The sequence below is a fragment of the Narcine bancroftii genome, chromosome 9 (genome assembly GCF_036971445.1).
Source record: "Narcine bancroftii isolate sNarBan1 chromosome 9, sNarBan1.hap1, whole genome shotgun sequence".
Classification (NCBI taxonomy): domain Eukaryota; kingdom Metazoa; phylum Chordata; class Chondrichthyes; order Torpediniformes; family Narcinidae; genus Narcine; species Narcine bancroftii.
Genome location: NC_091477.1, coordinates 101015851 through 101043458, shown reverse-complemented (window position 1 = coordinate 101043458; position 27608 = coordinate 101015851). Strand labels below are relative to the sequence as shown.

Here is a 27608-nt window from a genome sequence, read left to right as displayed (position 1 = left end):
GTTTATAGATTATTACATTCTCCTTCAAAATGATTACTTTATTCATTGTGATAATAAGCTATAGGTAGTCCTCAACTCACGGCGGTGTTCCGTTCTGTCTGACCGGTCGTACCTCGGAATGGATGTCCATCGGAAATTCACTGTACAGTATCTGTTTTATTGTTTGTCAAATACAACTTGGTGGCCACCAAGACCAGCTCCCACGAGAAGTTGGTTGGTCACCAGCCGGGCTCTCTTGTCATAGGTGCTATTTCCCATAGATAGTCTCTTACTTTCATCCTAAACTTGTAATTTTTGTGCTTGTGCATCATTTATCTATTTATTTATTTATTAATTGGTCATGTGTATGGATAGCAGTCACATAGATTGTAAGTCGTGGACTATGTATATGTTTGAGCTATTTGTAACAGTTTTCTGAAATTAATCCATTAATTTTTTTTAATTCAAGCATTGAAACCAAGTGCACTCCTTGTATGCTTTTTTTTCTCCCTCTCTCTGGGTAAGTAGATTTTGAGTTGTAAATGCTTTTGAATGTATTCACAAATAGGCAGAAGAACAAAGAAGAGAGAGGAGAGAGGGTGAAAGTGATTGTGAAGCAGCTCATGAGGTCATGGGCCCTACAGATGAAGGCGACAACAGTCAGTATGAAGATTGTGAAGATGATGAATGTTGGGAGACTTGTTCAGAAGATGGGAAGGAAAATAGAAGCCAATCTGACACTAACGACTTGTTGGGAAGTAAAATAAATTGTTCCTCTTTTGTGGACTGTGCTAATAATGATGGCAGAACTGCACATGCATCAAGCTTAAATTCAACAAAATTTACAAAAAAATGTATCAAGAATTCAAGTCGTTTAATGCAACGAAATGAATTGCTGGAGATTTTTAAAACTTCACACAAAGGAAAACGTGTAAAAGAGTTTGAAATTACAGTTGGCTTGGTGAGTATATACCATATCTGTTTTAATCCCTGTGTTCTTCCCCCCCCCACCCCCACCCCATATTGTTAATTCCTTGCAATTTAAGAATGGCAGGATATGAAAAGGCCATATTTCCCAACCAGCTTGCCACTTCAGTAGGAGCGGTTTCATGTTTCAGTACCCTTTTAAAACATTTTTTTAAAATGTCTTTTTTTCCTTATGTTTTATTGCACCTTTATTTATCCCTTCCCAATTTCATTCTGATATGCTTGAATTTGAGTTTCTTTTCTCTTGACATTTCTATCTTTTAGTATTTTTCTTCATGAAAGGATTGGATAGTGTTGACAAAAAAAAGAAACATGAAAATATAGTACATATAGGCCCTTCAGCCCTTGATCTTGTGCTGATCCATATATACCTACCAAAAGCAAACAAAATCCTTTTGCCTCATAACCCTCTATTTTTCTTTCATTCATGTGCCTGTCTAAGAGTCTCTTAAATGCCCCTTTTGTTCCAACCTCCTCTCCCACCTCTGGCGATGCTTTCCAGGTACCTACAAGCCTGTAGGGGAAAAAAAAGTTGAAAGTACTCTGAGCTGGCAAATGTGTATGGGATGGGACTAAGAATATTTCCAAGATGAGGTACTGGGAAACAGTAAGGCTTATTTATTTGGGTGATAAGTCAAATGGAGAAAATGTACAGAATTTTTGTGGGCTAATCTTGGCGTGAGGTGAGGAATTAAAATAATTAGCAATTGGCATCAATTGGAATTTTCGTAAGTGAGATAAGTTTGTTACTTATTTGAATTCTTGGAAATACAATGTCAACTTTCTTGTGAAAAGTTCCATCTCTTTATAATCCATGTGAGAGACTCATTAAGATGTCCAATTCTGAAATGGAATGTACTAGCTCATTGGCATGGATTACTTTTGCTTGCCAAAAAAATGGTAAAGAATACACTTCGGGATGATAACTTTGTCATCTTTTTACTTAAGTTTATTTAACCCTCCTTTCTTATTATTATTGCTGTGAATTTGTAAATGGGGAAAATAGTTACTGGTATTTTATATATATTTTTTTTTAAACACCTATTTATTACATATCTTTGTTTCCTTTCTGCAAGTAAATCTTGATTCTTGGAATAAAAAAAATTCGATACACCATGGTATTTTTATATCAAAATGTATTTCATATTGAGATGCTTGATAAATGATGAAAGTTTGTCCACTGAGTAGATTTGTGATGATTACATTGTGTTTATGCAGGTATTTATATTTTGTTTTTTTGCTAGGTGGGATATCCAAATGTAGGGAAAAGTTCCACAATAAATACTATCTTGCAGAATAAAAAAGTTTCAGTGTCTGCAACTCCTGGTCACACAAAACATTTTCAGGTAACATCTTAGGTCTTGGATTTTTAAATTTGCAGAATTATTTAAAAATATTGAAGGATATAATACAGTAAAACCCGTTATCTGGAATTCAGGCAACTGGCAAAAAATTTGTGGAAAATAAATTGGTAAATGGTCCTGAAGTTTAAAATTGACGCGCCTCACCGTTAGTTCACCAATCTCAATCTCAAGCAACCAGAAAATTCACTTATCTGGCATCTACCAATCACCATTGATGCCAGATACTAAAGGTTTTACTGTTGAATGTTTTTTTTTTGCTCCCATAAAAATCGAGCACATCTGGATCAATTATGACATGGTTAAATTCTACTGGTCTAAACTGTATTATGCCCAATATAACAAATTGATTTCTTTGCTTTGTTAGATTTGTTATTTACTTGAAAGTAGGAATGATGAATTTATGGCTGTAAGGGACTAAAATGTCTTAATATGATTAAAAGCTTTGCTCTCATTTGACAGGTGACTTTTGGTTTAATCTTCAGCATGTATCAGGTTCCATTGAGAAGGGCAAATTTCAAATTATGATTAAATTATGAAAAGAATTTTTCATTTGTTTGACTTTCTAGCTAATATATTTCATAATCTTAGAATGCATAAATTTAAAATGCTATGAAAAGATTACACACACACAACACACACAACACACACACAACACACACAACACACACACACTACACACACACACACTACACACACACACTACACACACACACTACACACACACACTACACACACACTACACACACACACACTACACACACACTACACACACACACTACACACACCACACACACACACACACACACCACACACACAAACACACACCACACACACACAAACACTACACACACACACACACACACACACTACACACACAAACACTACACACACACACACCACACACACACACACACTACACACACACACTACACACACACACACTACACACACACACACACACACACACACACACACACACACACACACTACACACACACTACACACACACACTACACACACCACACACACACACACACACACCACACACACAAACACACACCACACACACACAAACACTACACACACACACACACACACACACTACACACACAAACACTACACACACACACACCACACACACACACACACTACACACACACACTACACACACACACACTACACACACACACACACACACACACACACACACACACACACACACACACACACACACACACACACACACACACCTACCTACCTTAAAATTTCCAGCTTGTGTGTAATATTGATTTTTTTTTCATGTAGACGCTGTATGTGGATTCTGGTTTATGCTTATGTGATTGTCCAGGCCTAGTCATGCCATCTTTCGTGTCCACTAAAGCAGAAATGGTCTGCAGTGGGATTTTACCCATTGATCAGATGAGGGACCATGTCCCACCTGTCTCTCTCATATCCTTTTCAGCATGCTGCATATCTGAAGTGAGGAAATCCACCTTGCATTACTTTAATACACAAAAACATCTTGTTTGTTTTGAGAATTGCAATCTCTTTAGAAGCATACCTGTGGGAGAATTTTACATGAGAAATTATTGATTTTTAATGTATTTTTAATCAATTTAGTCATCCTCCTGAGAAAGCCAGTTTTTCTTCGGACCTTACCAAGTAAAATATGCTTGAATGATTTTTAATTTCTGTTGAACTGTCAGTAAGCTGAGATACTCATTGGATGTCAAGTTCACCATTATTGAATTGATATATACAAATAAAAACAATTTGATTCTTTGTAGATACTCATAAACGTTTTGGTTGTAGTCCTGTTTCAACATTGAGGGGACTTGACAACACACCAGTCTGTGGGCTTGTAGGATGGTGTCAAATATTTAACTTGCGCAACTGAAACTGAAAATCTCCCCTTTTGATGTAAATATGGGATTTTTGTTATATTGCTAAGAGAAATAATTCAGATAATATAAAGTTTGTATCTTTATCTGGACTTTCAGTGAGATTTAAGCTTTCATGGGAAGTGTACATATATTTTCCATCATTTAAAAAATAACCCTCAATTCTAAGGTGGTCAGATCTTTTTATATTAAACTCTGATCACTTTTTTACTTAAATAAATTGTCTTAATAGGCTTAAACCAATGGTTGATCATTGCCTTTTGTTGTTGAGGTTCGTAGCACAAAAAGAACAGTGAAAAATATTCATAATAGGAGCAAATATAAAATATTTCAGTATCTATTTCTGAAAGCATACTTGCAGAGAGTTCCTTGACTGGGCTATGTCTGCCAGCATATTCCCAGGCATGTTTTAGAAGCCACATATGGAATTAATATCATCAGACCAAGAGAGGATGAAGATCCAAATAGGCCACCTACTTGTGAAGAGTTATTAACAGCCTATGGATGTAAGTGCATTTAAAATTATTATTATGTATACTGCATTTAAGCAATGGACACAATTTGCTTTAAATGTCAGCTTTTTAATTGTCCTATTTTAATAGAACTTTTAATAAAATTGAATTTTGGAATTTGAAATAATTGTCTGCACTTGTCAATTCAATTTTTACTTTGTGTGCTTCATTTATTTAATGTCTTTCCTACCAAACTTTACTTACTTTCATTGAGAGGTTGGTTTAGGAAACGTGCTTTTCCTTACAGGAGGGATGCAGAAGTGGGCCTATGCATTTCTTTTCCTTTGTTTCAATTGACCAGCTCATTGACAGTATTCTTACTTGGTTCATTAGGAATATTGAATTCCTTGAAATGAAAAGTTATTAATGACCGAATGTCTTGTTTAATACAGACATGAGAGGTTTTATGACATCACATGGACAACCAGACCAACCTAGAACAGCTAGATACATTTTGAAAGATTATGTAACCGTGAGTAAACAGACTGTTTTAATAATGTTTTTTTTTGTGATGAATGAATATTGGCAAATAGATACCTTCCCTCTGCATCTTCCAGTCAATTATTTAATAAATTGCTATGGTATACTAGTGTACTGATGTAATTGTGATATCTTGCACCTTCAGGAAGGTCATATCAAAAGGTCACATATCACATCAAAATGTAGTTGATGTAATTATCAAATTGGGAGTGCCACCCCATTCTTCATTTCAGTTGTTGGTGATAAAACCATTGTATTTTTGATATATATTAATAATCTGGATTTTGGTTTACAGGACAGAATATTTCATTTTATAGAAATTATAGCACTTGGAAATGTGAGGTGATGGTATCTGACTTCATTAGGAGCCACAATAATAAAATTTCATTATCAAACTGAATATGAGGTGATGCACTTAAAATTTAAAAAAAAAGAGGAAATGTATAAATTAATTACACAGAATCCTGGTGCTCTTCTACAGTCTTTGAAGGCATCAGGAAATTTGACAAGAATGTTGAAAGGGATCATGATCGTAAAGGTCTTTGATACAGAAAAGGCAAATTGCTTCTTACAGAAGGATATTAACCGGATGATTTGAAATAGATGACAAAAGAGCAAGAGTGGAGAGAGGAAAAAAAAAATAGATCTATGTCGTTGGTAATGATCTGGAATGAACAACATAGAAACAATGTTTTTTTTAAAAAAATCACAAATAAATGGATGTACACTTGAAAGTGAGGCAATGCACGTGTATGAAGAAAGAACAAGTGAATGGGGTTAATAGAACTGATTTTCAAAGAGTCAACACAGATGTGATAGGCCATATAAGATAAAATTAAAATACACTTCTTATCGCCTTCTGTGCATCTATCCTTGGCAGATGGGAAAAGTTCATTATATAATATATTTGTGGCATAGAAGCAGCCCTTCACCCCAATAAAAACATGCTGAAGTGTGTTGACTAGGATCCTCGTCCCATCTCCTCAATAATGAACGTTTATGATATCATTATCTCTAACTGAAGTATGCTGTGCTCAACAGTGAGTTTAGACTACTGAGGATAAAATAGCGTTTAACAGATTACATAATTACAGTAAAACGCTGATAGTCCAGCAGCCTAGAGGTTTGGCATTATTGGACCTGCAGATTTTCCCAACTATTCAATCTTACTCCAAATGATAACCCAGCGTGCTTTTATTTTGTATTATTACTTGTTACATAGTGGTATAATAATAAACTATTTTCTTCTGTAACTTCAGGGCAAGTTGTTGTACTCCCATCCTCCACCAGGTATCGATCCTGTTAATTTCCAAGACCACCATTTTAGGTTTGAAGAGCATATTGTTACCTGTGACAAAAATAGCACAAAGCTCAAAGGGAAGCAAAATAAAGCAAAAAGAATTGAAAATGATGTTGATAAAAACTTCTTTCATCAGGTAAAGAAACACAATGGGCAGTATGCACAGTTGAATTTTTTTAATGAATGGATTGTAAATGACAAGAACTCATATGGATAATACAAGGCATGATTGTAAAGCTGGGATTAATCAAGTAAAATACATGTCCTATATATTTTATGTACTGTTTCTTTATTAATTGTATTTCACAAAATTAAAAAAAAAATACATGTACAAACCTGAACGTAAAATCAGGTTTACAAAGGATTATGTAATAAGGAAAACATTTCCTTAGAAACATATCTGTAATTTTGAACCCAAGATACTTAAAGGTTGTAATAGGCTTTGACTACATTTGTATTCATTTTAAAAAATTAGGATAAAGGCACGTGGGATCCTCACAACATCAACCTCAAAATAAATTTTGTAATTTTTGTTCATTCTTGTATACAGCAGAGCATGAACAGATAATATATTTATAAAATGTTTGCAACTAACTAAAATGTACATACTTTATTTGTTAAAGGAGAATGTACGAGCTTTGACTAAAGGAGCTCAAGCAGCAATGGGATTCAGGGTTGGCAATGAAGCAACACCAGTGACTGGAGTGGGAGGAAAACCGTGGAAGAAGCATGGCAACAGGAATAAGAAGGAAAAGTTAAGGAGAATCTGCAAGCACCTGGATGAGTGAACTTGATCATTATTATCAATAGTTGGTTATTAGATTTAATTATCTGAACATAATATTTAGAATATAATGAGCAGCAAAGTTGCGACCAATGGTTTCATTGGGCATTAAGTACATGACTTTTTTTTAAATACAAAATTTATCTTGTTCAGAGTAACTCCAAGTAATTCAGTGCAGTTCATTTATAATTTACAGTTAATTCTGTATGCAAAGCTTGATATCTTTTCTGAGGATGTGAATTTTAATAATAAAATTATACAAAATAAATAGACATGCACTATTTGTCCTTGGTTTATGGAGGGAGGAAACTATAACAAAAAAATTCAAACCTATTACAAATGATATGGATTTTTAAAAATCCCAATAATAGCTGTATTTTTTTCTGGAACAGTTCCAGAAATTTCTGTACTTGGTGAATACCATTGGAATAGAGTTTCACTTGCTTAAACACTAGTATTATGCTAGTGGACTGAGCCACTATGGACATTATGATTCTAAATGTCATATCTCAGCAACATTCATTAGTTTACCCAAAATCAATGGGTAAATATTTCCTGTTTTACTCAACGACTAGACAGAAGTAAAACATTGCATAAGAAAGAGAGAAATGGAACTGATTGGAGTTGTTCTCCAAAGAATCTTAGCCTGCTCCTGATGTGCATAACATTTTTTAAAGAAAATTCCAATACCTCTGATCAAAACTGTAAATGTAGAAATGGCAAAAATAATTTCCTGGCAGAAGTAAATTCAGGTGCACAGGGTCAGGTGGGAAGCATTGGGGTTAAGTTTGCACACACATTATTTGAAGATTTTTAAAAAGCATCAGTAATTTCTGGAAAATGGTACATATTCTCTCTTTAAAAAGTTCAGTGTCCTTGAAGACTTCCAGCTGGCAACTGCATTTGTTAGTAGCAGTAGTTAGGTGCTCATTTTTGAAACTAAAATTTCTTCCATTCATAAATTTCTATCATTTCAATCAAAATGCTTTATACTCTCTATTTCTGATCCTTTAACCAACCATCCACAGGAGAGAACTGAAACGGTAAAAGAAAGTCAACATGAAATCAAATCTACATTCGAAAAAGTTTTGAGTCATTATCACAAATTGATGTATGCCTGGGATCTGTGGAGTGAGACTTGGAAACAGTCAATGATCATGAGGACAAATTAGAGGAACTCTGCTCGGGATTGTCTGCTCACAATCTTAAATAACTTTGAAAGTTATCGACTTGGAGAGCAGAAGCAGAAGACAGAATACAGTATATGAATTTTGGGCTTGGCTGAAAATACTGAAACTGGTTAACTGGCCAACTTCTTTTTAGAGGTGCTTTTGGAAGTTTTTAGAAAGGAGTTCTTCTAAGCCTGAGTTCGACAAAGCTCACCACTCTTTCATCCCAAGCCAGTTCTGGGATGCCATCCACGTTTGGTTATTCTGCAGTTTCATTGCAACCAAATAAAAGACCTCATAATTCGTGAAGCCTGTCAGAAAGGAACTCTTCAATATTGTGAAAAACAGATCAGATTTGTAGACTATCTTTGTCCCGAAATGATGAGTCTGCGTAAAGAATATAAAAAAAGTCATGGCTCAACTATAAAAGTACCCAGCACGCCTCCGAGTCACATCCTTCGATGGTCACAAGGTTTTTGAATTTGGTAGAAGAGGCATGAAGATTCTTGGAAGATTTGTCTTCCACATCAAGTCTTGCATGAACTGTTATTTGGTGTGTGAAACTTTGTTTTTTTGATTGGGTGAAGTTCAGCTGCTCTCTTCCTATTGTTAATTGGAAAGGATAATGTACTTGTTTGGTTCATAGTTATGTAAGTTTGTTTCTCATTCTATTAATTTTTATTGGATAAAAGTACTAAGTTAAATACATTAATTTTATCTTATCTTATTTGCTACCTTAGTCACTTATTAATAGCGCATGAAATGTCGTATGTGCTTGTGTGCTCAGGTTATTAGATGACTGTGGGAAATAAGGTTAATGGTTATAATAATATATACGATATAGTCTAAGTTATGTGTGGGAAACTTTAAAGTTAGACATTTATGTGTTTTGGTTATCTGTTCTACTGAGCCTGCAAATCTAAATGGGGAATAGACAGAGATTTATACATTCAATGCTCTTTTAGTATTAATGGCACACTTTTTTGTTATTTTGGATACTTATTGCTTAGAAACATTTGAGACATCAATACATTAAGCGCACATTTTATTCTATAGCTGACCGTGGTAAAGGGTGAATGAATACCGCATTAGTGCACTTCCATTAGGGTCCTGAGTGTGAATTTTTATTGTAAATTCTTTGTCTTTCATTTTGGTTGTAGCTTTAAATGCAAGTTTATATCGTTTGGAAACATTAATAATATTTATTTTAAAAAGGAGCTAATAATTAGAATTTACAGCAGAAGAATTTTGGGGTTAAAATGTCTTTATTTGAACTAATTGCTGTGTTGCAGCAACAATCTTCTGAGTTTGGTTGTTTGGGATGGAGGGCGGGTATTTTGATTTAAAGTGTCAAGTTTACAAGATTATTATGGCTTTAAGTTCTGTGTAAACTGCTTCAAGGTGGCCACCTGAAGTTTGGTGATAATTCGGGCCTGGTTTTCTGCATAACATTGATTAAAAACCATGAATAATTTTATCACAGTTCTTTCTTGGAATATGAAAGGATTAAACAACACAATTAAGCAAAGGAAGGTCTTTGCACATGTCAAACAACTGTGATCTGACATTTTTTTTTACAAGAAACACTTATACTCATCTTACATCAAAATGGCAAGTATTTCATTCCTCCTTCAATGCTAAAGCCAGTGGGGTGGGGGGGGGGGGGTCCTCTAATTAACAAAAACATCCTTTTTGTGCATCATAATGTTATATCAGATAAAAAATAGTTTATACATTATCGTCACAGGCAAATTATATAATAAAATAGTAGTTTTCGCCAATATATATGCTTCAAATGTTGATTTTTTTTTTACAGCTCTACCAGATTTGAGTCTTTACTCATTGGTGCTGGATGGAGACTTTAATTGTTAGTTAGACCCTGTTTTGGATCGTTCATCCTTTAAACTTTGAGCAAATTTGCTTCTGTAATTCATTCCTTTTTTTGTTATCAAGCTTGGATATCTCAGATGCATGGCTTTTTTTAAAACCCAATAATTACTAATTAATAATTACTAATTACAGAGCACTTATGGCAGAGGATGACTTAAAGTGGGATGTGAGTGGAAAGAAAAAGGTTGAGAGCCACTGCTCTAGACCCAATTTTTCTTCCTAAATTATTTTTTGACTCACTCAATTCACTTATATCGTCTTATATATGGCAAGGAAAGTGCCCCTTTTAAATAAAGCGCATCCGCAAATGCCTAAAAGAAATGATGGTTTGGTGCTTCCTAATTTCAGATTTTATTATTGGGTGGTCAATATATGTTACCTTGTGTTCTTGTTACAATTTCATAATCAAGTTGACCGTCCTGCTTGGGTAGAAATGGAATTAAATTCTACCAAAACTGTTTCTATCTTGACACTTCTTGGGTCCTCCCTTTCCTTTGTTTCATATAATTTAACTGATGATCTGATGATTAAATGTAGTTTGAGAATATGGGTGGAGTTCAGAAGGTATTTTAGATATCAGGGCTTTTCTCTTGCAAGCTGCATAGTGTCCAATCACCTTTTTCAGTCTTCCTTGCAGAATTCTGCTTTTAATAATTGGTTTCAATCGGATATTAAATAGTTTAAAGACCTTTTTATTGATAACAGTTTTGCATCTTTTGAACAATTGGTTGGAAAATTCAATTTACCAAACACTCATTTTTTTTCAGATATTTACAAATCAGACATTTTATTCAATCTCAGATCCCCAGTTTTCCTTGGGCTCCTGAGGTGAATATTCTTGATACATTTTTTGGATTACAACCTTCTGGTAAATCTGTTATTTATGACAAGTTGACTGGTCTAAGATATGCCCTTTTACTCCAAACTATGAATGCCTGGAAGCAGGATTTGAATCTTTCGCTTTCCAATAAGATTTGAGACTATTTTCAAAATGGTTAACACTACTTCTCTGTGTGCTCATCACTGTCTGTTGCAATTCAAAGTGGTACATAAGGCCCACATTTCTAAACTCAAATTATCTCTATTTTACTCATTCAGATAAATGCAAAATAGGTGATGCTTCTTTAATCCATATGTTCTAGACGTGCCCCAGTTTGGAAAAATATGGGAGAGAAGTTTTTCAAACATCGGTGATTCTCAATTTAAAATTAGAAGCATATCCCTTAGTTGCTCTGTTCTGTTTGGAACTCTTGAAGAAGATGATGTTTTACTAACTCCAATTAAATGTCACATGTTATCTTTTACTTTGTTGCTGGCTAGATGTGCTATTTTGATTGTGGAAAGATAATACCCAACCAATTCATGTTCAATGGCTAAGGGACGTAATGTCCTGTTTAAATTTTGAAAAAATTACATTTGCAATTAATGATTCAAACATTAGATTCCAAATGTTACTGGGCCCATTCATGGGCTATTATCATAATTTATGGGTTCATTGTTAATATAGAATTTTGGCACTGTTTTGTCCCACTTCAGAGTGAGCTACTTTGTTTCATCAACATTTACTATCAACCTTGCTTATAGTCAGGGGTTTGAAAATTTTTAATTTATTATGCCCATTCTTTATTATTATAGCTGTTCTTTGGGAATTCATATGTATAATTATTCTTGTAGTACTTTTTCCAGTAGCACATTCCATGATTGTACTGTACAAACTTAATACTGAAATTCAATAAAAATACTTTTTTTTAAGTTGTGTCCTATAAATATTAATTAAAATGATTACACCCTTTTGCTTTACCTCATCCTTGACAACCTTCACAAGTTGTGTTTTAATTCTGAAGTATCTTCATCAGCTTTTCTGCTCTTTAAATTAAATTCTGTCTAGGGCACAAAGGAAATTTTCCTGCATTTCCTCGAAGAGTGCTGCATATAATCATTGTTAATCTAACAATGAGCATACATGGATTAATGATCTATTGAAAGGTTATTTTAATATGAAATCTTCTCTTTATTGCTGAATATTTTCCTTTTTAATCATAAAAATGCTATTTCAGCAGACTAATTTGCTCTAGTAATCACTATGTTTTGTAATGGTTGGTGGAGCAGTTAGCACAACGCTTTTACAGTGTCAGCGATCAGGAGTGGACTGGGTTGGAATCTCATGCTGTCTGTAAGGAATTTACATTCTGCATGGGTTTTCCTTGGAGGGCTCCCGTTTCCTCCTACCCTTCAAAAACGTACCGTAGGGTGTAATTTGAGTGGCATAAGCTCATAGGGCTGAATTGACCTGTTACAGTGCTGTATGTCTAATTTTTTTTAAAAATAGCTCCAATAGTTTCACTATTTCGTCTTCAGCTCATTCTGCACCTTGAACACCATTTCTATTTAGTAACGGTAAAACCAATCAAGGATCACATTAAATAGATGAAAGTGGTGGTTCTTCCTATTTAAACAAATTCTTAAGTGCACCTCACACACAATGCACACGTGCTTGACTATGAATAATGCACATTCTGCTCCTCCATGGACCAGTTTAACAGGATAAGCATCCTGTGTTCTTTGCATAAGAACTGACATCACTGTTTCATACCTGTGTACTTTGGATGCATGCGCCATGCATACAAAACCATGTGATCACATTTTTCATAAGGCTTAATACATGCTCTAATCTTCCAGCCATCACTCAGAATCATTTATGCAACAATTGGTTTCTTCTTTTCTCTTTGGCTTGGCTTCGCGGACGAAGATTTATGGAGGGGTAAATGTCCACGTCCGATGCAGGCTCGTTTGTGGCTGACAAGTCCGATGCGGGACAGGCAGACACGGTTGCAGCGGTTGCAGGGGAAAATTGGTTGGTTGGGGTTGGGTGTTGGGTTTTTCCTCCTTTGTCTTTTGTCAGTGAGGTGGGCTCTGCGGTTTGCATGGTATTTTAATATTTAAAAGCATGAACAGACTTTTTATTCTACTTTAGGCCTTCCGTTCTGGGGTTGGACTGAAAAGTCAGTTCAGAGTTCTGGAGTTGGGTCTTCATTTGAATCTACAGCCTTCTGAATCACCGTACAAATTACCAGTGAGTCATATGATACTCATGAAACTGCCTCTGATAGGTGGATTATGTTATCATTTTTATAAATATTACCATACATATTACCAGGATGGAACTACACACCATAATTTATATTTGTGTAAAAAGGCAGGAAATTATTTCCAAATTCATCAACTGCTGTTTATTACTTTTTATAGACTCCATTTGGTAGCTATTTGTAAAAATATTGATCATATTAGATTTACTCTAGACAAAAAAAAAGTTTATTGCTGCAAAACACAAACGTCAGCATAAAACAATGCTGGAGAAACTCAGCAGGTCAGACAGTGTACTAAACAGAGCAACCATGAAGAAACCAAGCCAATGTTTTGGGCTTGAGCCCTTCAAGATATGAACAAAATGTAGGAAATTGCCTGAACAAAATAGTGGGGGGTGGGAAGAGGAAGGAGCACAATCCCACAGGCAGGAGGTAATAGATGGATAAAGGAGGGAGGGCACACTAGTGAGCAGGGGGAGGGGGGATGGCTCTGTGAATGGAGAGGGAAAGGGGGTGGAGAGCTGGAGGAAAAGGGAGAGCAGAGAGTGGGCTAGCACAAACCAGAGAAGGCAATGTTCATGCCATCTGGATGGAGAATGGCCAGAAAGAAAATGAGGTGTTGCTCCTCCAATTTACGGATGGTCTTGGTTTGACAATAGTTCTACGTTGGCAATTCTAAGGACTTTTTTTTCGTCCTCTTTATATAAACTAACTGACAATCCGATAATTAGACATAGTCTGAGAATATGGGCACAATTTAGGATTTCAGAGTTTTTCTCTTGCCAGCCCTATTATATCTAATCATCTTTTTCAACCTTCTTTGCAAGATACTGTAATGACTGGCACAGATTGAGTATTAAATATTTTAAAGGCTTTTTTTTTACTCAAAAAAAGTTTTGCTTCCTTTGAACAATTGGTGGTGAAATTTAACTGACTAAACTCTCAATTTTTTGTAGATATTTACAAATTAGACATTTCAATACCTGACTTTCCGTGAATTCCTGAGACAAATATCCTTGGTATACTTTTTGATTTACAACTTTTTTCATAAAGATTTACTACCTCTTATTTATAATAATTTGCTTGATTTAAGAATAGCCTCATTAGTTAAAATCAAGAATGCTTGGGAACAGGATTTGAATCTTTCATTCTCAGATGAGGTTTGGACCCTATTTGTAATGTAATTAATACGACTGCCTTTTGTGCACGACACTGTTTGTTGCAATTTAAAGTGGTCCATAGAGTACATATATTTAAAGTTAAATTGCCTCGTTTTTATTCAGATATAAATCCTCTATGTGACAAATGTAAAATTAGTGATGTTTCTTTAGTTCACATGTTCTGGACTTGTTTAAAACTCTACAAAATTTTTGGAAAGATATTTGTTAAACATTATCGGTGATTCTCAAGTTCAGTTTAGAACCTTGCCCTTTAGTTGTTCTATTTGGATCATTCCAAAATGATGATGTTTTACTGACTCCAACTCAAAACTGAATTTTATCTTTTACTTCACTGATAGTCAGACATGCAATTTTGATTAAATGGAAAGATAACACTCCACCTACACACACACACAATGGTTAAGTGATATTATGTCTTGTTTAAGTTTAGAAAAAAAAGATATACCATTAAAGAGTCAAATATTAACTTCAGAAAGACGTGGGACCCATTTATGGACTATTAAAACTAAAAAACTTGGGTTGTTCTAAAGCTTTGGTGCTGTGCTGTCCATCTCCAGGTTGTTGTCACTTGATTCCCACGTATCAGCTTTTAACCTTGCTTAGTGGTAGGGGTTCTGAATTATAAGGTTTTTTTAACTTCTTTTGAATTTTACAATACAATATATAACTGTACCATTCAATTGTGCATAATGTAAACATCAATAAAAATATTTTTCAAAGAAGACTGTACATTTGAATATAGCTATTAGAATGAAGGGAGATTTTGCATTTATTTATTCACTTTATTAGATGTGGTGATTCTGGCAAGTCTATTACTTATACTCAATTCTAATTTTCCTTGAGAAGGTGGGAAGCCTTGCAGAACTTCTGGTGAAGGTACTCTCACAATCTGCATGGAACCAGAGAATATAGGTGCGGTCTTAAATGAATACTTCTCATTTGTGTTCACTCTGCTTTTCAACCTCTACAGTGTTTAGATTCTGAATTAAAAATGTATTAATAGGAATAACCGCAACATAATGGAAAATTTGCCTATTGAGAACTGTAAGGGATGCTGGAATGTGAGGAGTCAAGCAAGTGCTAATTAAAAATGAAGTATTATGGGCTAACTTAAGGTGAAGGGATGCTGGAATGTGAGGAGTCAAGCAAGTGCTCATTAGAAATGAAGTATGGGTTAAATCAGGGTGAAGGGATGCTGGAATGGGAGGAAGGGTTATAAAAGTATAATAAAATAAGGATCTTCAAAACAGGTTAGCAAGTAGATAGCTTTAGCAAGTCTTGAGGATTGATTAATGAGTAAAGAACAAAGACATGATATTTCCTGGCTAACAAGTTTGCAGGAAGGCACATAAACTGATAAGAAGTTAGAATCCACGTGGGCAGAATTACCTAATGCTAAACCAACCCAGGAGGCAGAAGAATGTTAGGGGGAAGGTATCTCTGTACTGAAATGAAATGTATAAAAGTTGGGTGAGCCCCAGTGTATGTGTGTCTTCCCAGGGTAAGGGGAAGCACCCAACTTTACATTGTTGTATAATAAAAGTCCTTTGTTCTCAATTTTTGTCTCGAGCAAATTCTGTGAAGGTACTTCTGTTTCTCACAAGAACCATCAAAGTCCTGGTGGTGTGCTGGATCACTAGAGTGTGACTGTAATTGGAGATAAAACCAGCTAGTACTGGAAGCATTCAACAGGCTAGGCATTATCTGTGAAAAGAGGAACAAGGTCAATGATTTGGGTTTGCTGTGAATATATGCTTGTGTGCATCTAATGTCATGTGAGCTGCAGGGAACCACGTTAGTTTAGTCCTGAAGAATGTATGAAGCCCCACGTCTCCGTGTGCTAGAATACACAGCAGGGTTAAAGATCTTTCAGCTGAACAGAAACAAAAGGAAACGATTCGTTTTTTTCCCTCACTATTCCTGTGGTGAAGGACAATCTTTGATTTGAAACATGAAAGCTGTTTCATTTTCTCATATTTCTGTGTGATGAAACCCATCAAGTCTATGCAAGTTTTCAGTGCAATCCTCTTCTCCCTCTTAATTCCTTACAACCAATGGTCTCTTCCAGACCCACTGAATAACAATAGGGGTTAGTCACAGGAGCCAATTAACCTAACCAACCCTTGGGAGAAGAAGAAAAAGAATACTCGGAACAGTTATAAGCCCCTTTTCTCCTGGCATCCTGTCCCAGGAATTAACTGGGAATTTACTGGGTGAGGGTCCAATTGAAAAGGGACATTGTCTGAACACTGGCAACAAATGATGTAATTTCATGCTGGGGATTAACTGCCTCTACCCCACTCATATCCCCGGTGAGGCTGATAAATCCAGTGGAACAGGGACAGCAGAAAGTCACCTTTCCAGTTGAAGGAAGAACACTCCGATCCCCGGGGACGAGAGTGTTCAGTGGAAAAGCAGTTAGTGTCCCAGTTAAGGGTGGAAATGGGGCAAAGGGCTTCCTAATCCTGATCACTGCACAGCCAATTAGCTGGGATGCCCATGGAAAAGCGGCCATTGTGACAGCAAGCAAACTCCACACTGAGGGCAGTAGAAGCGAGGAATGAACCCACTCCGCCCTTCCGAGGGGTTCTGGCGGGTTTTTTTCTTTTGAGTGGGTGCGTGTTTTATTTCAACTTTGGGGGAAATGGGCTCCACAAGAGTTGACACAAGTTCCTTGCCTCCTGGGCAGCGATTCTTTCCTTGGAGCACGGTTGACATTCGTCCCGAAAAGTGTAGCGCCTGCAACTGTCTGAAGAAAGCAGACTGGTCTAGTCCCAATTGTTACTGAAATATTTTCCTTTGGAGTCGTGAAACCGTGCACATAATAAGGTACATTTAAAACGGTGGTTCTCAACCTTTCTTCTTTCCACCCACATAACCACCTTAGTCATCACAGAGCACCGATGGCAGAGGGAATAACTCCACCTCGGTGCTCTCAACGGAAACGTGCAGTTGTTTCACGGGGATCGGGACACCGCCTCGACAATTTGCATTGAATTGCTGGGAGTGAGAGCGACTGTCGTCACGGCTCCAGATGCCAGACACAAGCAGGAAGCGATCGCCCTGCAACGTTCACCTTCAGCGATGCCTCGGAGGGGGGCCGGGGTTTCGGTGCTTGGCCGCAAGTTGCTCATCCCAGCGTGGGATCGCGAGCAGAGGCTGGCGAAATGAAGCCGGGGATCCGTCCCGTGTTGGGGCAGTGAGTTTCCGCGCAGATCTCCTTGGAGAATGAGAGCAGGCAATGGGAGCCGTGCGGCGGCTCCCGGCCCGTCTCCCTTGTGCGACTGGAATGACTGGATCCAGTGCTTCACCCAGGACCAGGTCGCCTTCTGGAGTTTATCGCAGCTCCTTTGGCTAATAGCTCACATCATGTAAGTCCTATAGGGGTTTTTTTAAATTGTGGAATAAAACCACCCCCATCCCTTCTGTAAAATGGGAGCGGGGCGGAAGAGAGAGCGTTGATACTTGGCCATCTCCGCAAGGAGGAGAAGGGAGAAATACCGTCGCTGTCACAGCCCTCAGTCCAACACCACCAGGTCAATTGCATGTCCGACCTCAGGCTCCAGACGCTCAAATCAGAAGAAATGATCAGATGGAGGGATTGAAGTCTTCAAAGCAAGGCATATAAATTTCTCCCGAGTCTCCTGGGAATGTCTGGCTCAAAGGGGGAAGGAGCTGTTGAGATGGGATTGACCAGGGTAAGTCCACGCATCAGGGTGCACGCAGAGATGCTGTGTCAGTAGTGGAAGGAACAGGACAGCTCACTTGTCCTATGGGGCATTTGTCTGCGCCACACCTCGAGGCAGCATCAGACACAGCAACTCCAGTGGGCTCAGCTGGTTAAGCAGAAATAGACGGTCAACATTTTGGGTCAGAAACCTTTCTTGACGCTGTCTTGAACAAGGGTCCCAACCTGAATCATGACCATCCATCCGTCTCCATGGATGCTGCCAGATCTTGTTTGCTCAGTTTTTTTTCTGGAATGGACACAAGTCATTCTCAAGTCTGAAGCATTGCTTCATTAGACTCAAAACCTGTTGTGGAAGAGAACTATTACCACCATTTGATTTGATATATGGCATAATTATCAGAAAGGTCTCTCTGGGGAGCTGGAAAGTACTTGCTCAGATGTTGAAAAATGTTGCATTAACTCCCATTCTGATCTGTGGATGAATAAATAGGCTGTGAGGCAGGGGAAGAGGTCCTGTTTACAATATCGAAAAGTTTTACAAGCTTCATTGGCCTTTTTGTTTATTTCCCTTGTTCTGAATCAAAAAATCAGTGAACCGGTGCGGACTCGAAAGGCCAACATGGCCTGTTTCCGCTCCGTAAATGGTTACATGGTTATGTTGATCAAACTGTTTGATGTAATTCTGCTCTCCTTTGCTGTCAGTTGTCTCACAGGGGCAACTCTGTGGAAGTGTCAAACCGTTTGATTAGAAAACAAAAGTGCTGATGTAATTCTGCTCTCCTTTGCTGTCAGTTGTCTGTGGAAGTGATTAGAATGCTGGAAACACTCAGGACATCGTGCAGCATCCATGGACAGAGAACCAATTAATATTTCAGGCCACCCACTTTTCAATGGGCTTTTCTAGTTCTATTTCCTTATTTACACAAATTGTAACATTTACCTGTTACCTGTACTTACCGTGCCTCCCTGTCCCACATCCACCAACGAGCCTGCAGCAGACGTGGACATACCCCTCCATGAATCTTCGTCTGCGAAGCCAAGCCAAAGAAAAAGAAAGAAAGAAAGAAGTACTTATGCATACAGGCATAAAGCCTCTCTGGCCCACAAGCCTGCGCCGGCCAATTACACCCAATTGACCTACACCCTCGGTAAGTTTTGAAGGGTGGGAGGTAACTGGAGGAAACCCATGCTGACGTGGGGAGAATATACAAGTTCCCTACAGACAGCGGCCCCTGGTCACTGATGCAGTCACAGCGTTGCACTAACCGTGTTGCCCTTTCTCCCTTCTTTCAGAATAATCGTTTTCATTTTGGAAGAATTGATCCCAGAATGATGATAATCTTGAATTCGGCAGCTATTTAAATTGATTATTATGACTCAAACAAGATCTCTGATGCTATTTGCTTCAGCTTCCAACGTCGGCAATTTTTTGTTCCTCTGATAGAATTGTTGTGTTGTGGAAAATCCTGAGATTTCCCCAGGTTCTCACTTGCAAATTTCCTCAACACTGTCCTATGAGAACCAATTCACACCTGGATGTGCATTTTCAGATTAAGTCAAAGAAGATATTCCATGTGCCTTTGCAGTTGAAAACTCTCAAGGAGCAAAACTATGACCTGACATTTTTTTACAATTAAAACAACGACAATCCCCCAACCACCATCATTTCTACTGGGGATGTTCTGAAAGATTTGATGGTTGCTCTAAAGTCCCACTACCACTGTGCTGGTAGTAAAAGTTTATAGTAAAAGTAATGTACTTTCAAAATAGTTTTAATTTTTTTCTGAACACCAGAAGTAATAAGGAAATACTTAATTTTAAATTGAGTAAAGTAAGAGTAACTAAAATAATTTAAACTCTCATAAATATAGTGAAACAATTAATTTTAAAACAAACATACTTTTGCCTCCATAGCTTACAGTCCATATAGCCATATAACCGTTTACAGCGTGGAAACAGGCCATCTCGGCCCTTCGAGTACGCACAGGTTCACTGTAACAACTCCACTAGCTCCCCCCTCATAACCCTCCAACCCCCTCACATCCATGTACACATCCAACCTTCTCTTAAACGACAGAAGGGACCCCGCCACAACTATCTCCTCTGGAAGATCATTCCATTCTGCCACCACTCTCTGAGTGAAGAAGCATCCTCTAACATTTCTCCTAAAGATTTGCCCCCTTACCCTTAACTTATCCCCTCTTATTCCAACCTCCCCTGCTCTCAGGGGAGTCTATTTACATCTAGTCTATCTATTCCCCTGAAGTCATCCAGTATTGGAAAACTTCAGTGAGAATGGTCTCATTGATGAACTTAATGTGGTGCGGTCTTTGTTTCAGAATCAGAATTTAGTGTTGTAAACAACCCATGAAATTTGGTGTTTTGCGACAGCAACATAGTACAAACATTCATATAAACTACTTTTACAAAAATTTTAAAAATCAAAATAGCATATGAAAAGTAAGGCAGTGTCTTTAGTTCATTGATTATTCAGGAATCTGATGGCAGCGGGAAAGAAGCTGTCCTTGAGCCGCTGAGTGATCATCTTTAGGCTCCTGTACCTTTTTCCTGATGGTAGCAGAGTGAAGAGGGTATGACCTGGGTGGTGGGGTCTTTGAGGATGGAGGCTGCTTTTTTAGGACACTGCCTCTTGTAGATGTCCTCGATGGAGTAGGGTCTGGTGCCTATGATGTCACAGGCTGAGTTAACAATTCTCTGGAATTTATTCTTGACCTGAGAGTTGGCACCTCCATACTAGACACTGATGCAACCAGCCAGAATGTCTCCATGGTACACCTGTAGAAGTTTTTGAGAGTCTTCGATGACATACCGAATCTCCTCAAACACCTCACAAAGTATAGCTGCTGGCGAGCCTTTGTGATTGCATCGACATGGAGGCTGTAGGATAGATCCTCGGAATTTGAAGTTCTTGACTCTCTCCACTATTGAGCCCTCGTTGAGGACTGAGTCGTGTTCCCCTGACTTTGTCCTGAGACAACAATCCTCTCCTTGGTTTTGATAACATTGTGCAAAATTGTTGGCATGACACCACTCAATGAGCTGATCTATCTCCCTCCTGTATGCTTTCTCATTGCAGTTTGTGATTCTGCTGACAACTGTGGTGTCATCGGCAAATTTGTAGATGGCATTGGAATTGTACCTGGCCACACAGTTGTGGGTATAATAAGTAGAGCAGTGGGCTAAGCGCAAATCCTTGAGGTTTGCCTGCTTTAATGATCAGTGATGAGGAGATGTTGTTTCCAATTTTGATTCTAGTCTATGGATGAGTTTTTGAATGTGTTCTAGTCCACCAATTCAAAGCAATCCTGCTGATGCTTCTCCACCTCCCTCGCCATCTTCACTACTGGTGCTGCAGTCCTCAGTCTCTGCTTGAATGCCGGGAGTAGAAGTGCAGCCAGGTGATCAGACTTGCCGAAGTGTGGTTGTGGTTTGGCTCGGTAGGCATTCTTCATGATGGTGGTGTCGTGGTCAGTGTGTTGGCTTCCCTGGTCTTATATTTGATATGTTGGTGGTGGTTTGTCAGAGACTTCTTCAGGTAGGTCAGATTGAAGTCGGGAAGGCATCAGGATGTGGAGTCTCACGGCTGTTAACCATACTGCTCAGTCCCTTCAGTGCCAGCCTGACGTTAGCTTGGGGTAGAATGTACACTGCAACCAGGATGATGGCAGTGAACTCTCTTGGCTAGTACAATGGGCAACACGTAATCGCCAGATGTTCCAGGTCGAAGATGCAGGACTGGGACATAACTGTCACGTTTGTGCACCATGATGAAAAACCTTCCCTGGTTTCTCCTGACGCCACTGTCCAGTCAGTGCAGAGGAAGGTGTAGCCCACTCTGCATTCCTGGAAGTTCCCAGTTTACTGATAAGAATTAAATACTGGTGCTCCTACCATTGGTCAGCAAGTCCAGCCTAATAAGGAATACAGATTTTATATGACATCATGCTATTTGAACCTCATGAATAATTGTTGGAAAGTAACACTTCAATGTTACCTTCAACAATCATCCTTCTATCATTATTTCCACAATCCACCTCCTCTTCCTCATTCTATTGATAGAAATAATTTCTTTGAAAAACCATTGATATGCCAATAGAGGCAGGAGAGTTGTTGTTTTAATTTAAAAAAAAGTCAGGCCATTAGTTTTACACCCTTTATTAATAGGCATCATGTTCTCTTTATTCTATTGGTCACACAATGAAGCAGCCATCGAGAACACCAATTATGATGGAGGGTCAATTGAACAACGTACTGACGATAAATTACTCTTTTTGCTTTGAAGAAGAAAATGCAGTCTCCCCCTACTATATTTATGTGTATTGGAGAAATATACTGTTAACCTGGGTTAAAATTATGTAACATTATCATTTCCAAATATAGTATATGGAAGCCAGGTTGACCGGGAAGGACAGTTTTCTGAGATGCATGAACTCTGTTGCTTGGCCCAAATAGTTGTCCTAACAATAGTGACATTTTTAATATCAGCTGTTATTTTGTCGATGTAGATGAACCATTACCAGTTGTCCAAATAATATATATGCAGCTGCAACAATCAAAAAACCCGACACAAAATAAAGGACAATATTTCAATGTATTACAGAAGGAATGCTGGATTGACAATGAGGCACTGCTATGTCTAAGACAGTAAACTGAGGTCCTGTTTGTTAAAGGTTCTGTGAAAGCATTTGAAGAGATGAAAGTACTAGTGCACCAAGGTAACATTTCTGCCTTGATCAAAACAAACCATTATGGGGAATGGTCAAAGAAAATAATATTTTAGAAATGATGGCCATTGTAGATCACACACGAGAAACTGCAGAAGATGGAAGAATCGGGATGAAAAAAATAATCTGTGTGAGGAGCTGAGTGGATCAAGCAGCATTAACGGTTTAAAAAAAAGGGTCAAAGTTTTGGATCAGAACCTTTGATCAATACTGAGATGTAGGCTATTCTGGAATGTTGCTTTGAATTGTGGTCACATTTGCCATCAAAAGTAGTGCTAAAACAAAATAGTTCTTTATAACATCCAACCATGTTGGTAAATCAGTTAATTCATTGTTTTCATTGGAAATGATAATAAGTACAACTGCATGTTTTTGGACTAAATAATTCTTAGACCAGTTCTGGGATATGTGAAAAATCAGCATTTAAATTTCTATATTTAATTTGCTGCTGGATATCCATGTATATCTTTTCTAAGTACAATAATTTCATGTCATGTGCGACAGTTTTTAAACAAATAAACTACGTTTGCCTTGAGTGACTGCAGAAAGCAGCATTAGTTCAAAATGTTGTTTGTTCGCATAGTTTCCTGAAACACACCCATGTCTTTCAGTCTGCACAGCCTGATTTGTAATTATGATTCAGTAACTATCACTTACTAGAAGATATTACCACTATAATGAGGTTAGCTGGGAGGATTTGGACAGGGGTCAGTAGAAGGCTGGTGTAACAATGAAGGACAGAAGATGACTGGCAGAGACAGATGATTGGCAGATGCCAGACAAAGGGGAAAGAGAAATAGAGAAAAAAACAGGGTCAGCTGGAGGATGGTGAGTCATACAGGGTTGGGTTGATAGTACAAGGTTCAGATTTATTGTCAGAGTACATACATGACATCACATACAATCCTGAGATGCTATTTCCTCTGGAGCAGGCAGAATTTCTACTTACCAGTCGTGCAAAATAAAAGATCTGTACCCAAGAATGGAGATGTATACAAAAGGGAGGAATGTAAGCATGAAGTAAATGTAAACAAAGTGTTCATTACAGGAAAAAAATTCAATAATAAATAATGTGCAAAGTAAGAGTCTTTAAACAAGTCTTTGATTTAGTTTGTGGCTTAGGAGTCTGATGGTGGAGTCTTAGCAACTGTTTGAGTCTTATTGCACTTTTACCTCTTTACTGATGGGATCAGTGAGAACAGAGCATGTCCTAGTTGGTGTGGATTCTTGATGATGTCCTAGTTGGTGTGGATTCTTGATGATGTCCTGGTTGGTGTGGATTCTTGATGATGTCCTGGTTGGTGTGGATTCTTGATGATCTCCTGGTTGGTGTGGATTCTTGATGATCTCCTGGTTGGTGTGGATTCTTGATGATGTCCTGGTTGGTGTGGATTCTTGATGATGTCCTGGTTGGTGTGGATTCTTGATGATGTCCTGGTTGGTGTGGATTCTTGATGATGTCCTGGTTGGTGTGGATTCTTGATGATGTCCTGGTTGGTGTGGATTCTTGATGATGTCCTGGTTGGTGTGGATTCTTGATGATGTCCTGGTTGGTGTGGATTCTTGATGATGTCCTGGTTGGTGTGGATTCTTGATGATGTCCTGGTTGGTGTGGATTCTTGATGATGTCCTGGTTGGTGTGGATTCTTGATGATGTCCTAGTTGGTGTGGATTCTTGATGATGCCCTAGTTGGTGTGGATTCTTGATGATGCCCTAGTTGGTGTGGATTCTTGATGATGCCCTAGTTGGTGTGGATTCTTGATGATGTCCTAGTTGGTGTGGATTCTTGATGATGTCCTAGTTGGTGTGGATTCTTGATGATGTCCTAGTTGGTGTGGATTCTTGATGATGTCCTAGTTGGTGTGGATTCTTGATGATGTCCTAGTTGGTGTGGATTCTTGATGACTGCTGCTGGTCTCCAAGGGCAAGGTTCCATGTTGATTTTCTCGATGGTGGGGAGATTTTTGCCTATGATACACTGGGCTGTGTCCACTATCTTCTGCAGGGCTTTTCGCTAACCGGTATTGGTGCCCCCATACCAGGCCATGATGCAGCTGATCACCACAGTTTCCACTTCACATCTATAGAAGTTTGTCAAGGTTTTCGATGTCATACCAAACCTCTGCAAGCTCGTGAGGAAGTAGAGGTGCTGATGTGCTTTCTTTATGATGATATTCATGAGTTGGGTCCAGAAAAGGTCCTCTGAGATAGAGGCTTCCTATCCCATCCTCATAATAATGGCTATCTCCCCTCTGCACTCCCAGTTCGTACCTGAAATGTAGGCTATTCTGGGATGTTCCTTTGAATTGTGGTCACATTTGCCATCAAAAGTAGTGCTAAAACAAAATAATTCTTTATAACATCCAACCATGCTGGTAAATCAGTTAATTCATTGTTTTCATTGGAAATGATAATAAGTACAACTGCATGTTTTTGGACTAAATAATTCTTGGACCAGTTCTGGGATATGTGAAAAATCAGCATTTAAATTTCTATATTTAAGTTGCTGCTGGATATCCATGTATATCTTTTCTAAATACAATAATTTCATGTCACGGGCAACAGTTTTTAAACAAATAAACTACGTTTGCCTTGAGTGACTGCAGAAAGCAGCATTAGTTCAAAATGTTTGTTCGCATAGTTTCCTGAAACACACTCATGTCTTTCAGTCTGCACAGCCTGACTTGTAATTATGATTCAGTAACTATCACTTAGTAGAAGTGTGTTGGCAGCAACTTGCTGTCAGAAATATTAATCAATGTGCTGTTGATTCATTCAATCGTGAATAGTTCTGAAGCTAAACATGAACCCAAAGGTTTGTCTTGGGCAATTTGTCTATTTGTTGTTTTGGAATACTTCAGATTTTTTATTAATGTGAATTCTGAATTAGAATCTGAATTCAGATGATTAGAATATGTGATTAAACCTAGCCTCTTTGAAAATTTCAACCTCATTACCAGGTTGGTTGTGAAGCACATTTACATAAGATGAAGCAGATTTGGCTTTTAGTCTAGAATCTAAAATTTCTGCAATCTGAAACTGTAGGTTATTGTAGTCAACATTCTGTTCATATTTGATTTCAGGGTGATTTATTTCCGCTGCAAACAGAGGCTTTGGAAACAAGAATCTTTGTTTTGTGTCATCTATTCTTTTCTGGGTAATATGTGTAACATGTTTGGAGCACTGCTTGCAAAACAGCTGAGTATTCAGGTTAGTGATTATAATTTACTGAAGCTCATTTTACTTCAGCTCATTTCTTCTTAGTTGGAATCAACATTTCCCTTGCTCTAGACACTTCTTTTCCACAAGCTTTGCCAGTTTCTCAAAGAGCCTTTGTTTCTCAGTTTCTCCAGAATCTGCTCCATTCATTTAATGTTTTGTTCCCCCCCCCCCCACCCCACCCCACGATTCATCAAAGACTATTTCTGGTTTATATGTAGGTTCTGTTTTTTTGGGAAAAAAGCCATATTGCTACAGTTGTTTCCTCTTCCTTGCGGGATTTCTCTTGATTCATTTCCTCATTAGTAGCTCCTTGATTTGTTCTGTTGAATGTCTTGGACACAGAAGTACAGATTTATGTAAATATATTGGTGTTTAGATTAAGGAAACTTAACTCAAAATATAAGGCAGTGAAGGTTAAAACATGAATATTAGCTTGCTAAATTTAGTATAGCGTGATTTAAAATTTTATATACAGTAAATGTTATTACACATTGTGTTTCTTTCATGAAAACAAAGTTGAGCATACTCAGCAGGTCATTCAGCTGTGGAGAGAAAAACAAACTGGGAAAACTTTGAAAGAAAGCATTTGAAATTTGCAGAAGAGTGAGGGAGACAGAAGTGATAGAGAGAATGTTTGTGAAGTGATGGAGACCAGAAGATTACTGTTAAACAAAGACATAAACATGGAACAGAACAACACAAGAACAGACCTATTGACCCATCACATGTGTGTCAAACAGAATGCCAAATAAAACTTCCTTCTGCCTGCACATGATTCACATTCCTTCATTCCTGAATGTCTAAGACTTTTCAAATGCTACATACAGTCTTATCTGCCTGTACCACCATCATTGGGCAGCATGTTCCAGACGTCTCTTTGGTGCAAAAAAAAAATTAGACCACGTATCCCCTTTAAACTCCTTCTTCCTCCTTCCATCTGCCTTCTATCATGTCCTCTACATGATAATTTTTTTTCCCCTGGGAAAAAGATTCTGACCCTCTGTGCCTCTCATCATTTTACAAAATGTTCAGGTCTCCTACCAGCCTCTGATGGTGCAGAGAAAACAACCCAAGTTTGTTCAACTTTTTCTCCCTAGCTTGTACCCTCTAATCCAGACAGTATCCCAATAAAAACTTAACTTTGGAGAAACTCAGCGGGTCAAATAGTGTACTTTATATATCAGAGAAAAAGATAGATAACCAACGTTTCAGGCTTGAAATCATCAAGGAGGGGCAAATACATGGTCCTGGATCTTAAGAGCAGGAGGGATTACAGATGGGGAGCAGTGAGAGAGGATCCCACAGAACTCCCTTCA

The 27608-nt window shown here is 37.9% G+C and overlaps 2 protein-coding genes across 9 annotated transcripts in view; both read left to right on the top strand.

Moving 5' to 3' along the window:
- lsg1 (large 60S subunit nuclear export GTPase 1) overlaps window positions 1-9953 on the top strand; it is a 29364-nt gene extending 19411 nt beyond the window's left edge. The window contains exons 8-14 of the mRNA XM_069897039.1: window positions 548-940; window positions 2211-2312; window positions 3636-3778; window positions 4613-4737; window positions 5136-5215; window positions 6483-6659; window positions 7147-9953. Of these exons, the coding sequence (XP_069753140.1) occupies window positions 548-940; window positions 2211-2312; window positions 3636-3778; window positions 4613-4737; window positions 5136-5215; window positions 6483-6659; window positions 7147-7311 (1185 nt within the window). The 3' untranslated portion in view covers window positions 7312-9953. The remainder of the gene's footprint in view (window positions 1-547; window positions 941-2210; window positions 2313-3635; window positions 3779-4612; window positions 4738-5135; window positions 5216-6482; window positions 6660-7146) is intronic.
- A 7701-nt stretch (window positions 9954-17654) lies between these two features.
- The window catches only part of tmem44 (transmembrane protein 44), a 43250-nt gene continuing 33296 nt past the window's right edge, over window positions 17655-27608 (top strand). For 4 of the 8 annotated variants that reach the window (XM_069897034.1, XM_069897033.1, XM_069897032.1 and 1 more), the window contains exons 1-2: window positions 17656-18004; window positions 26154-26280. In XM_069897034.1, coding sequence (XP_069753135.1) covers window positions 17862-18004; window positions 26154-26280 — 270 coding nt within the window. In that variant the 5' untranslated portion in view covers window positions 17656-17861. Of the gene's footprint in view, window positions 18005-24000; window positions 24079-24723; window positions 25217-26153; window positions 26281-27608 lie in introns of those variants that run through there. The other 4 variants (XM_069897036.1, XM_069897035.1, XM_069897037.1 and 1 more) reach the window with 4 other exon arrangements.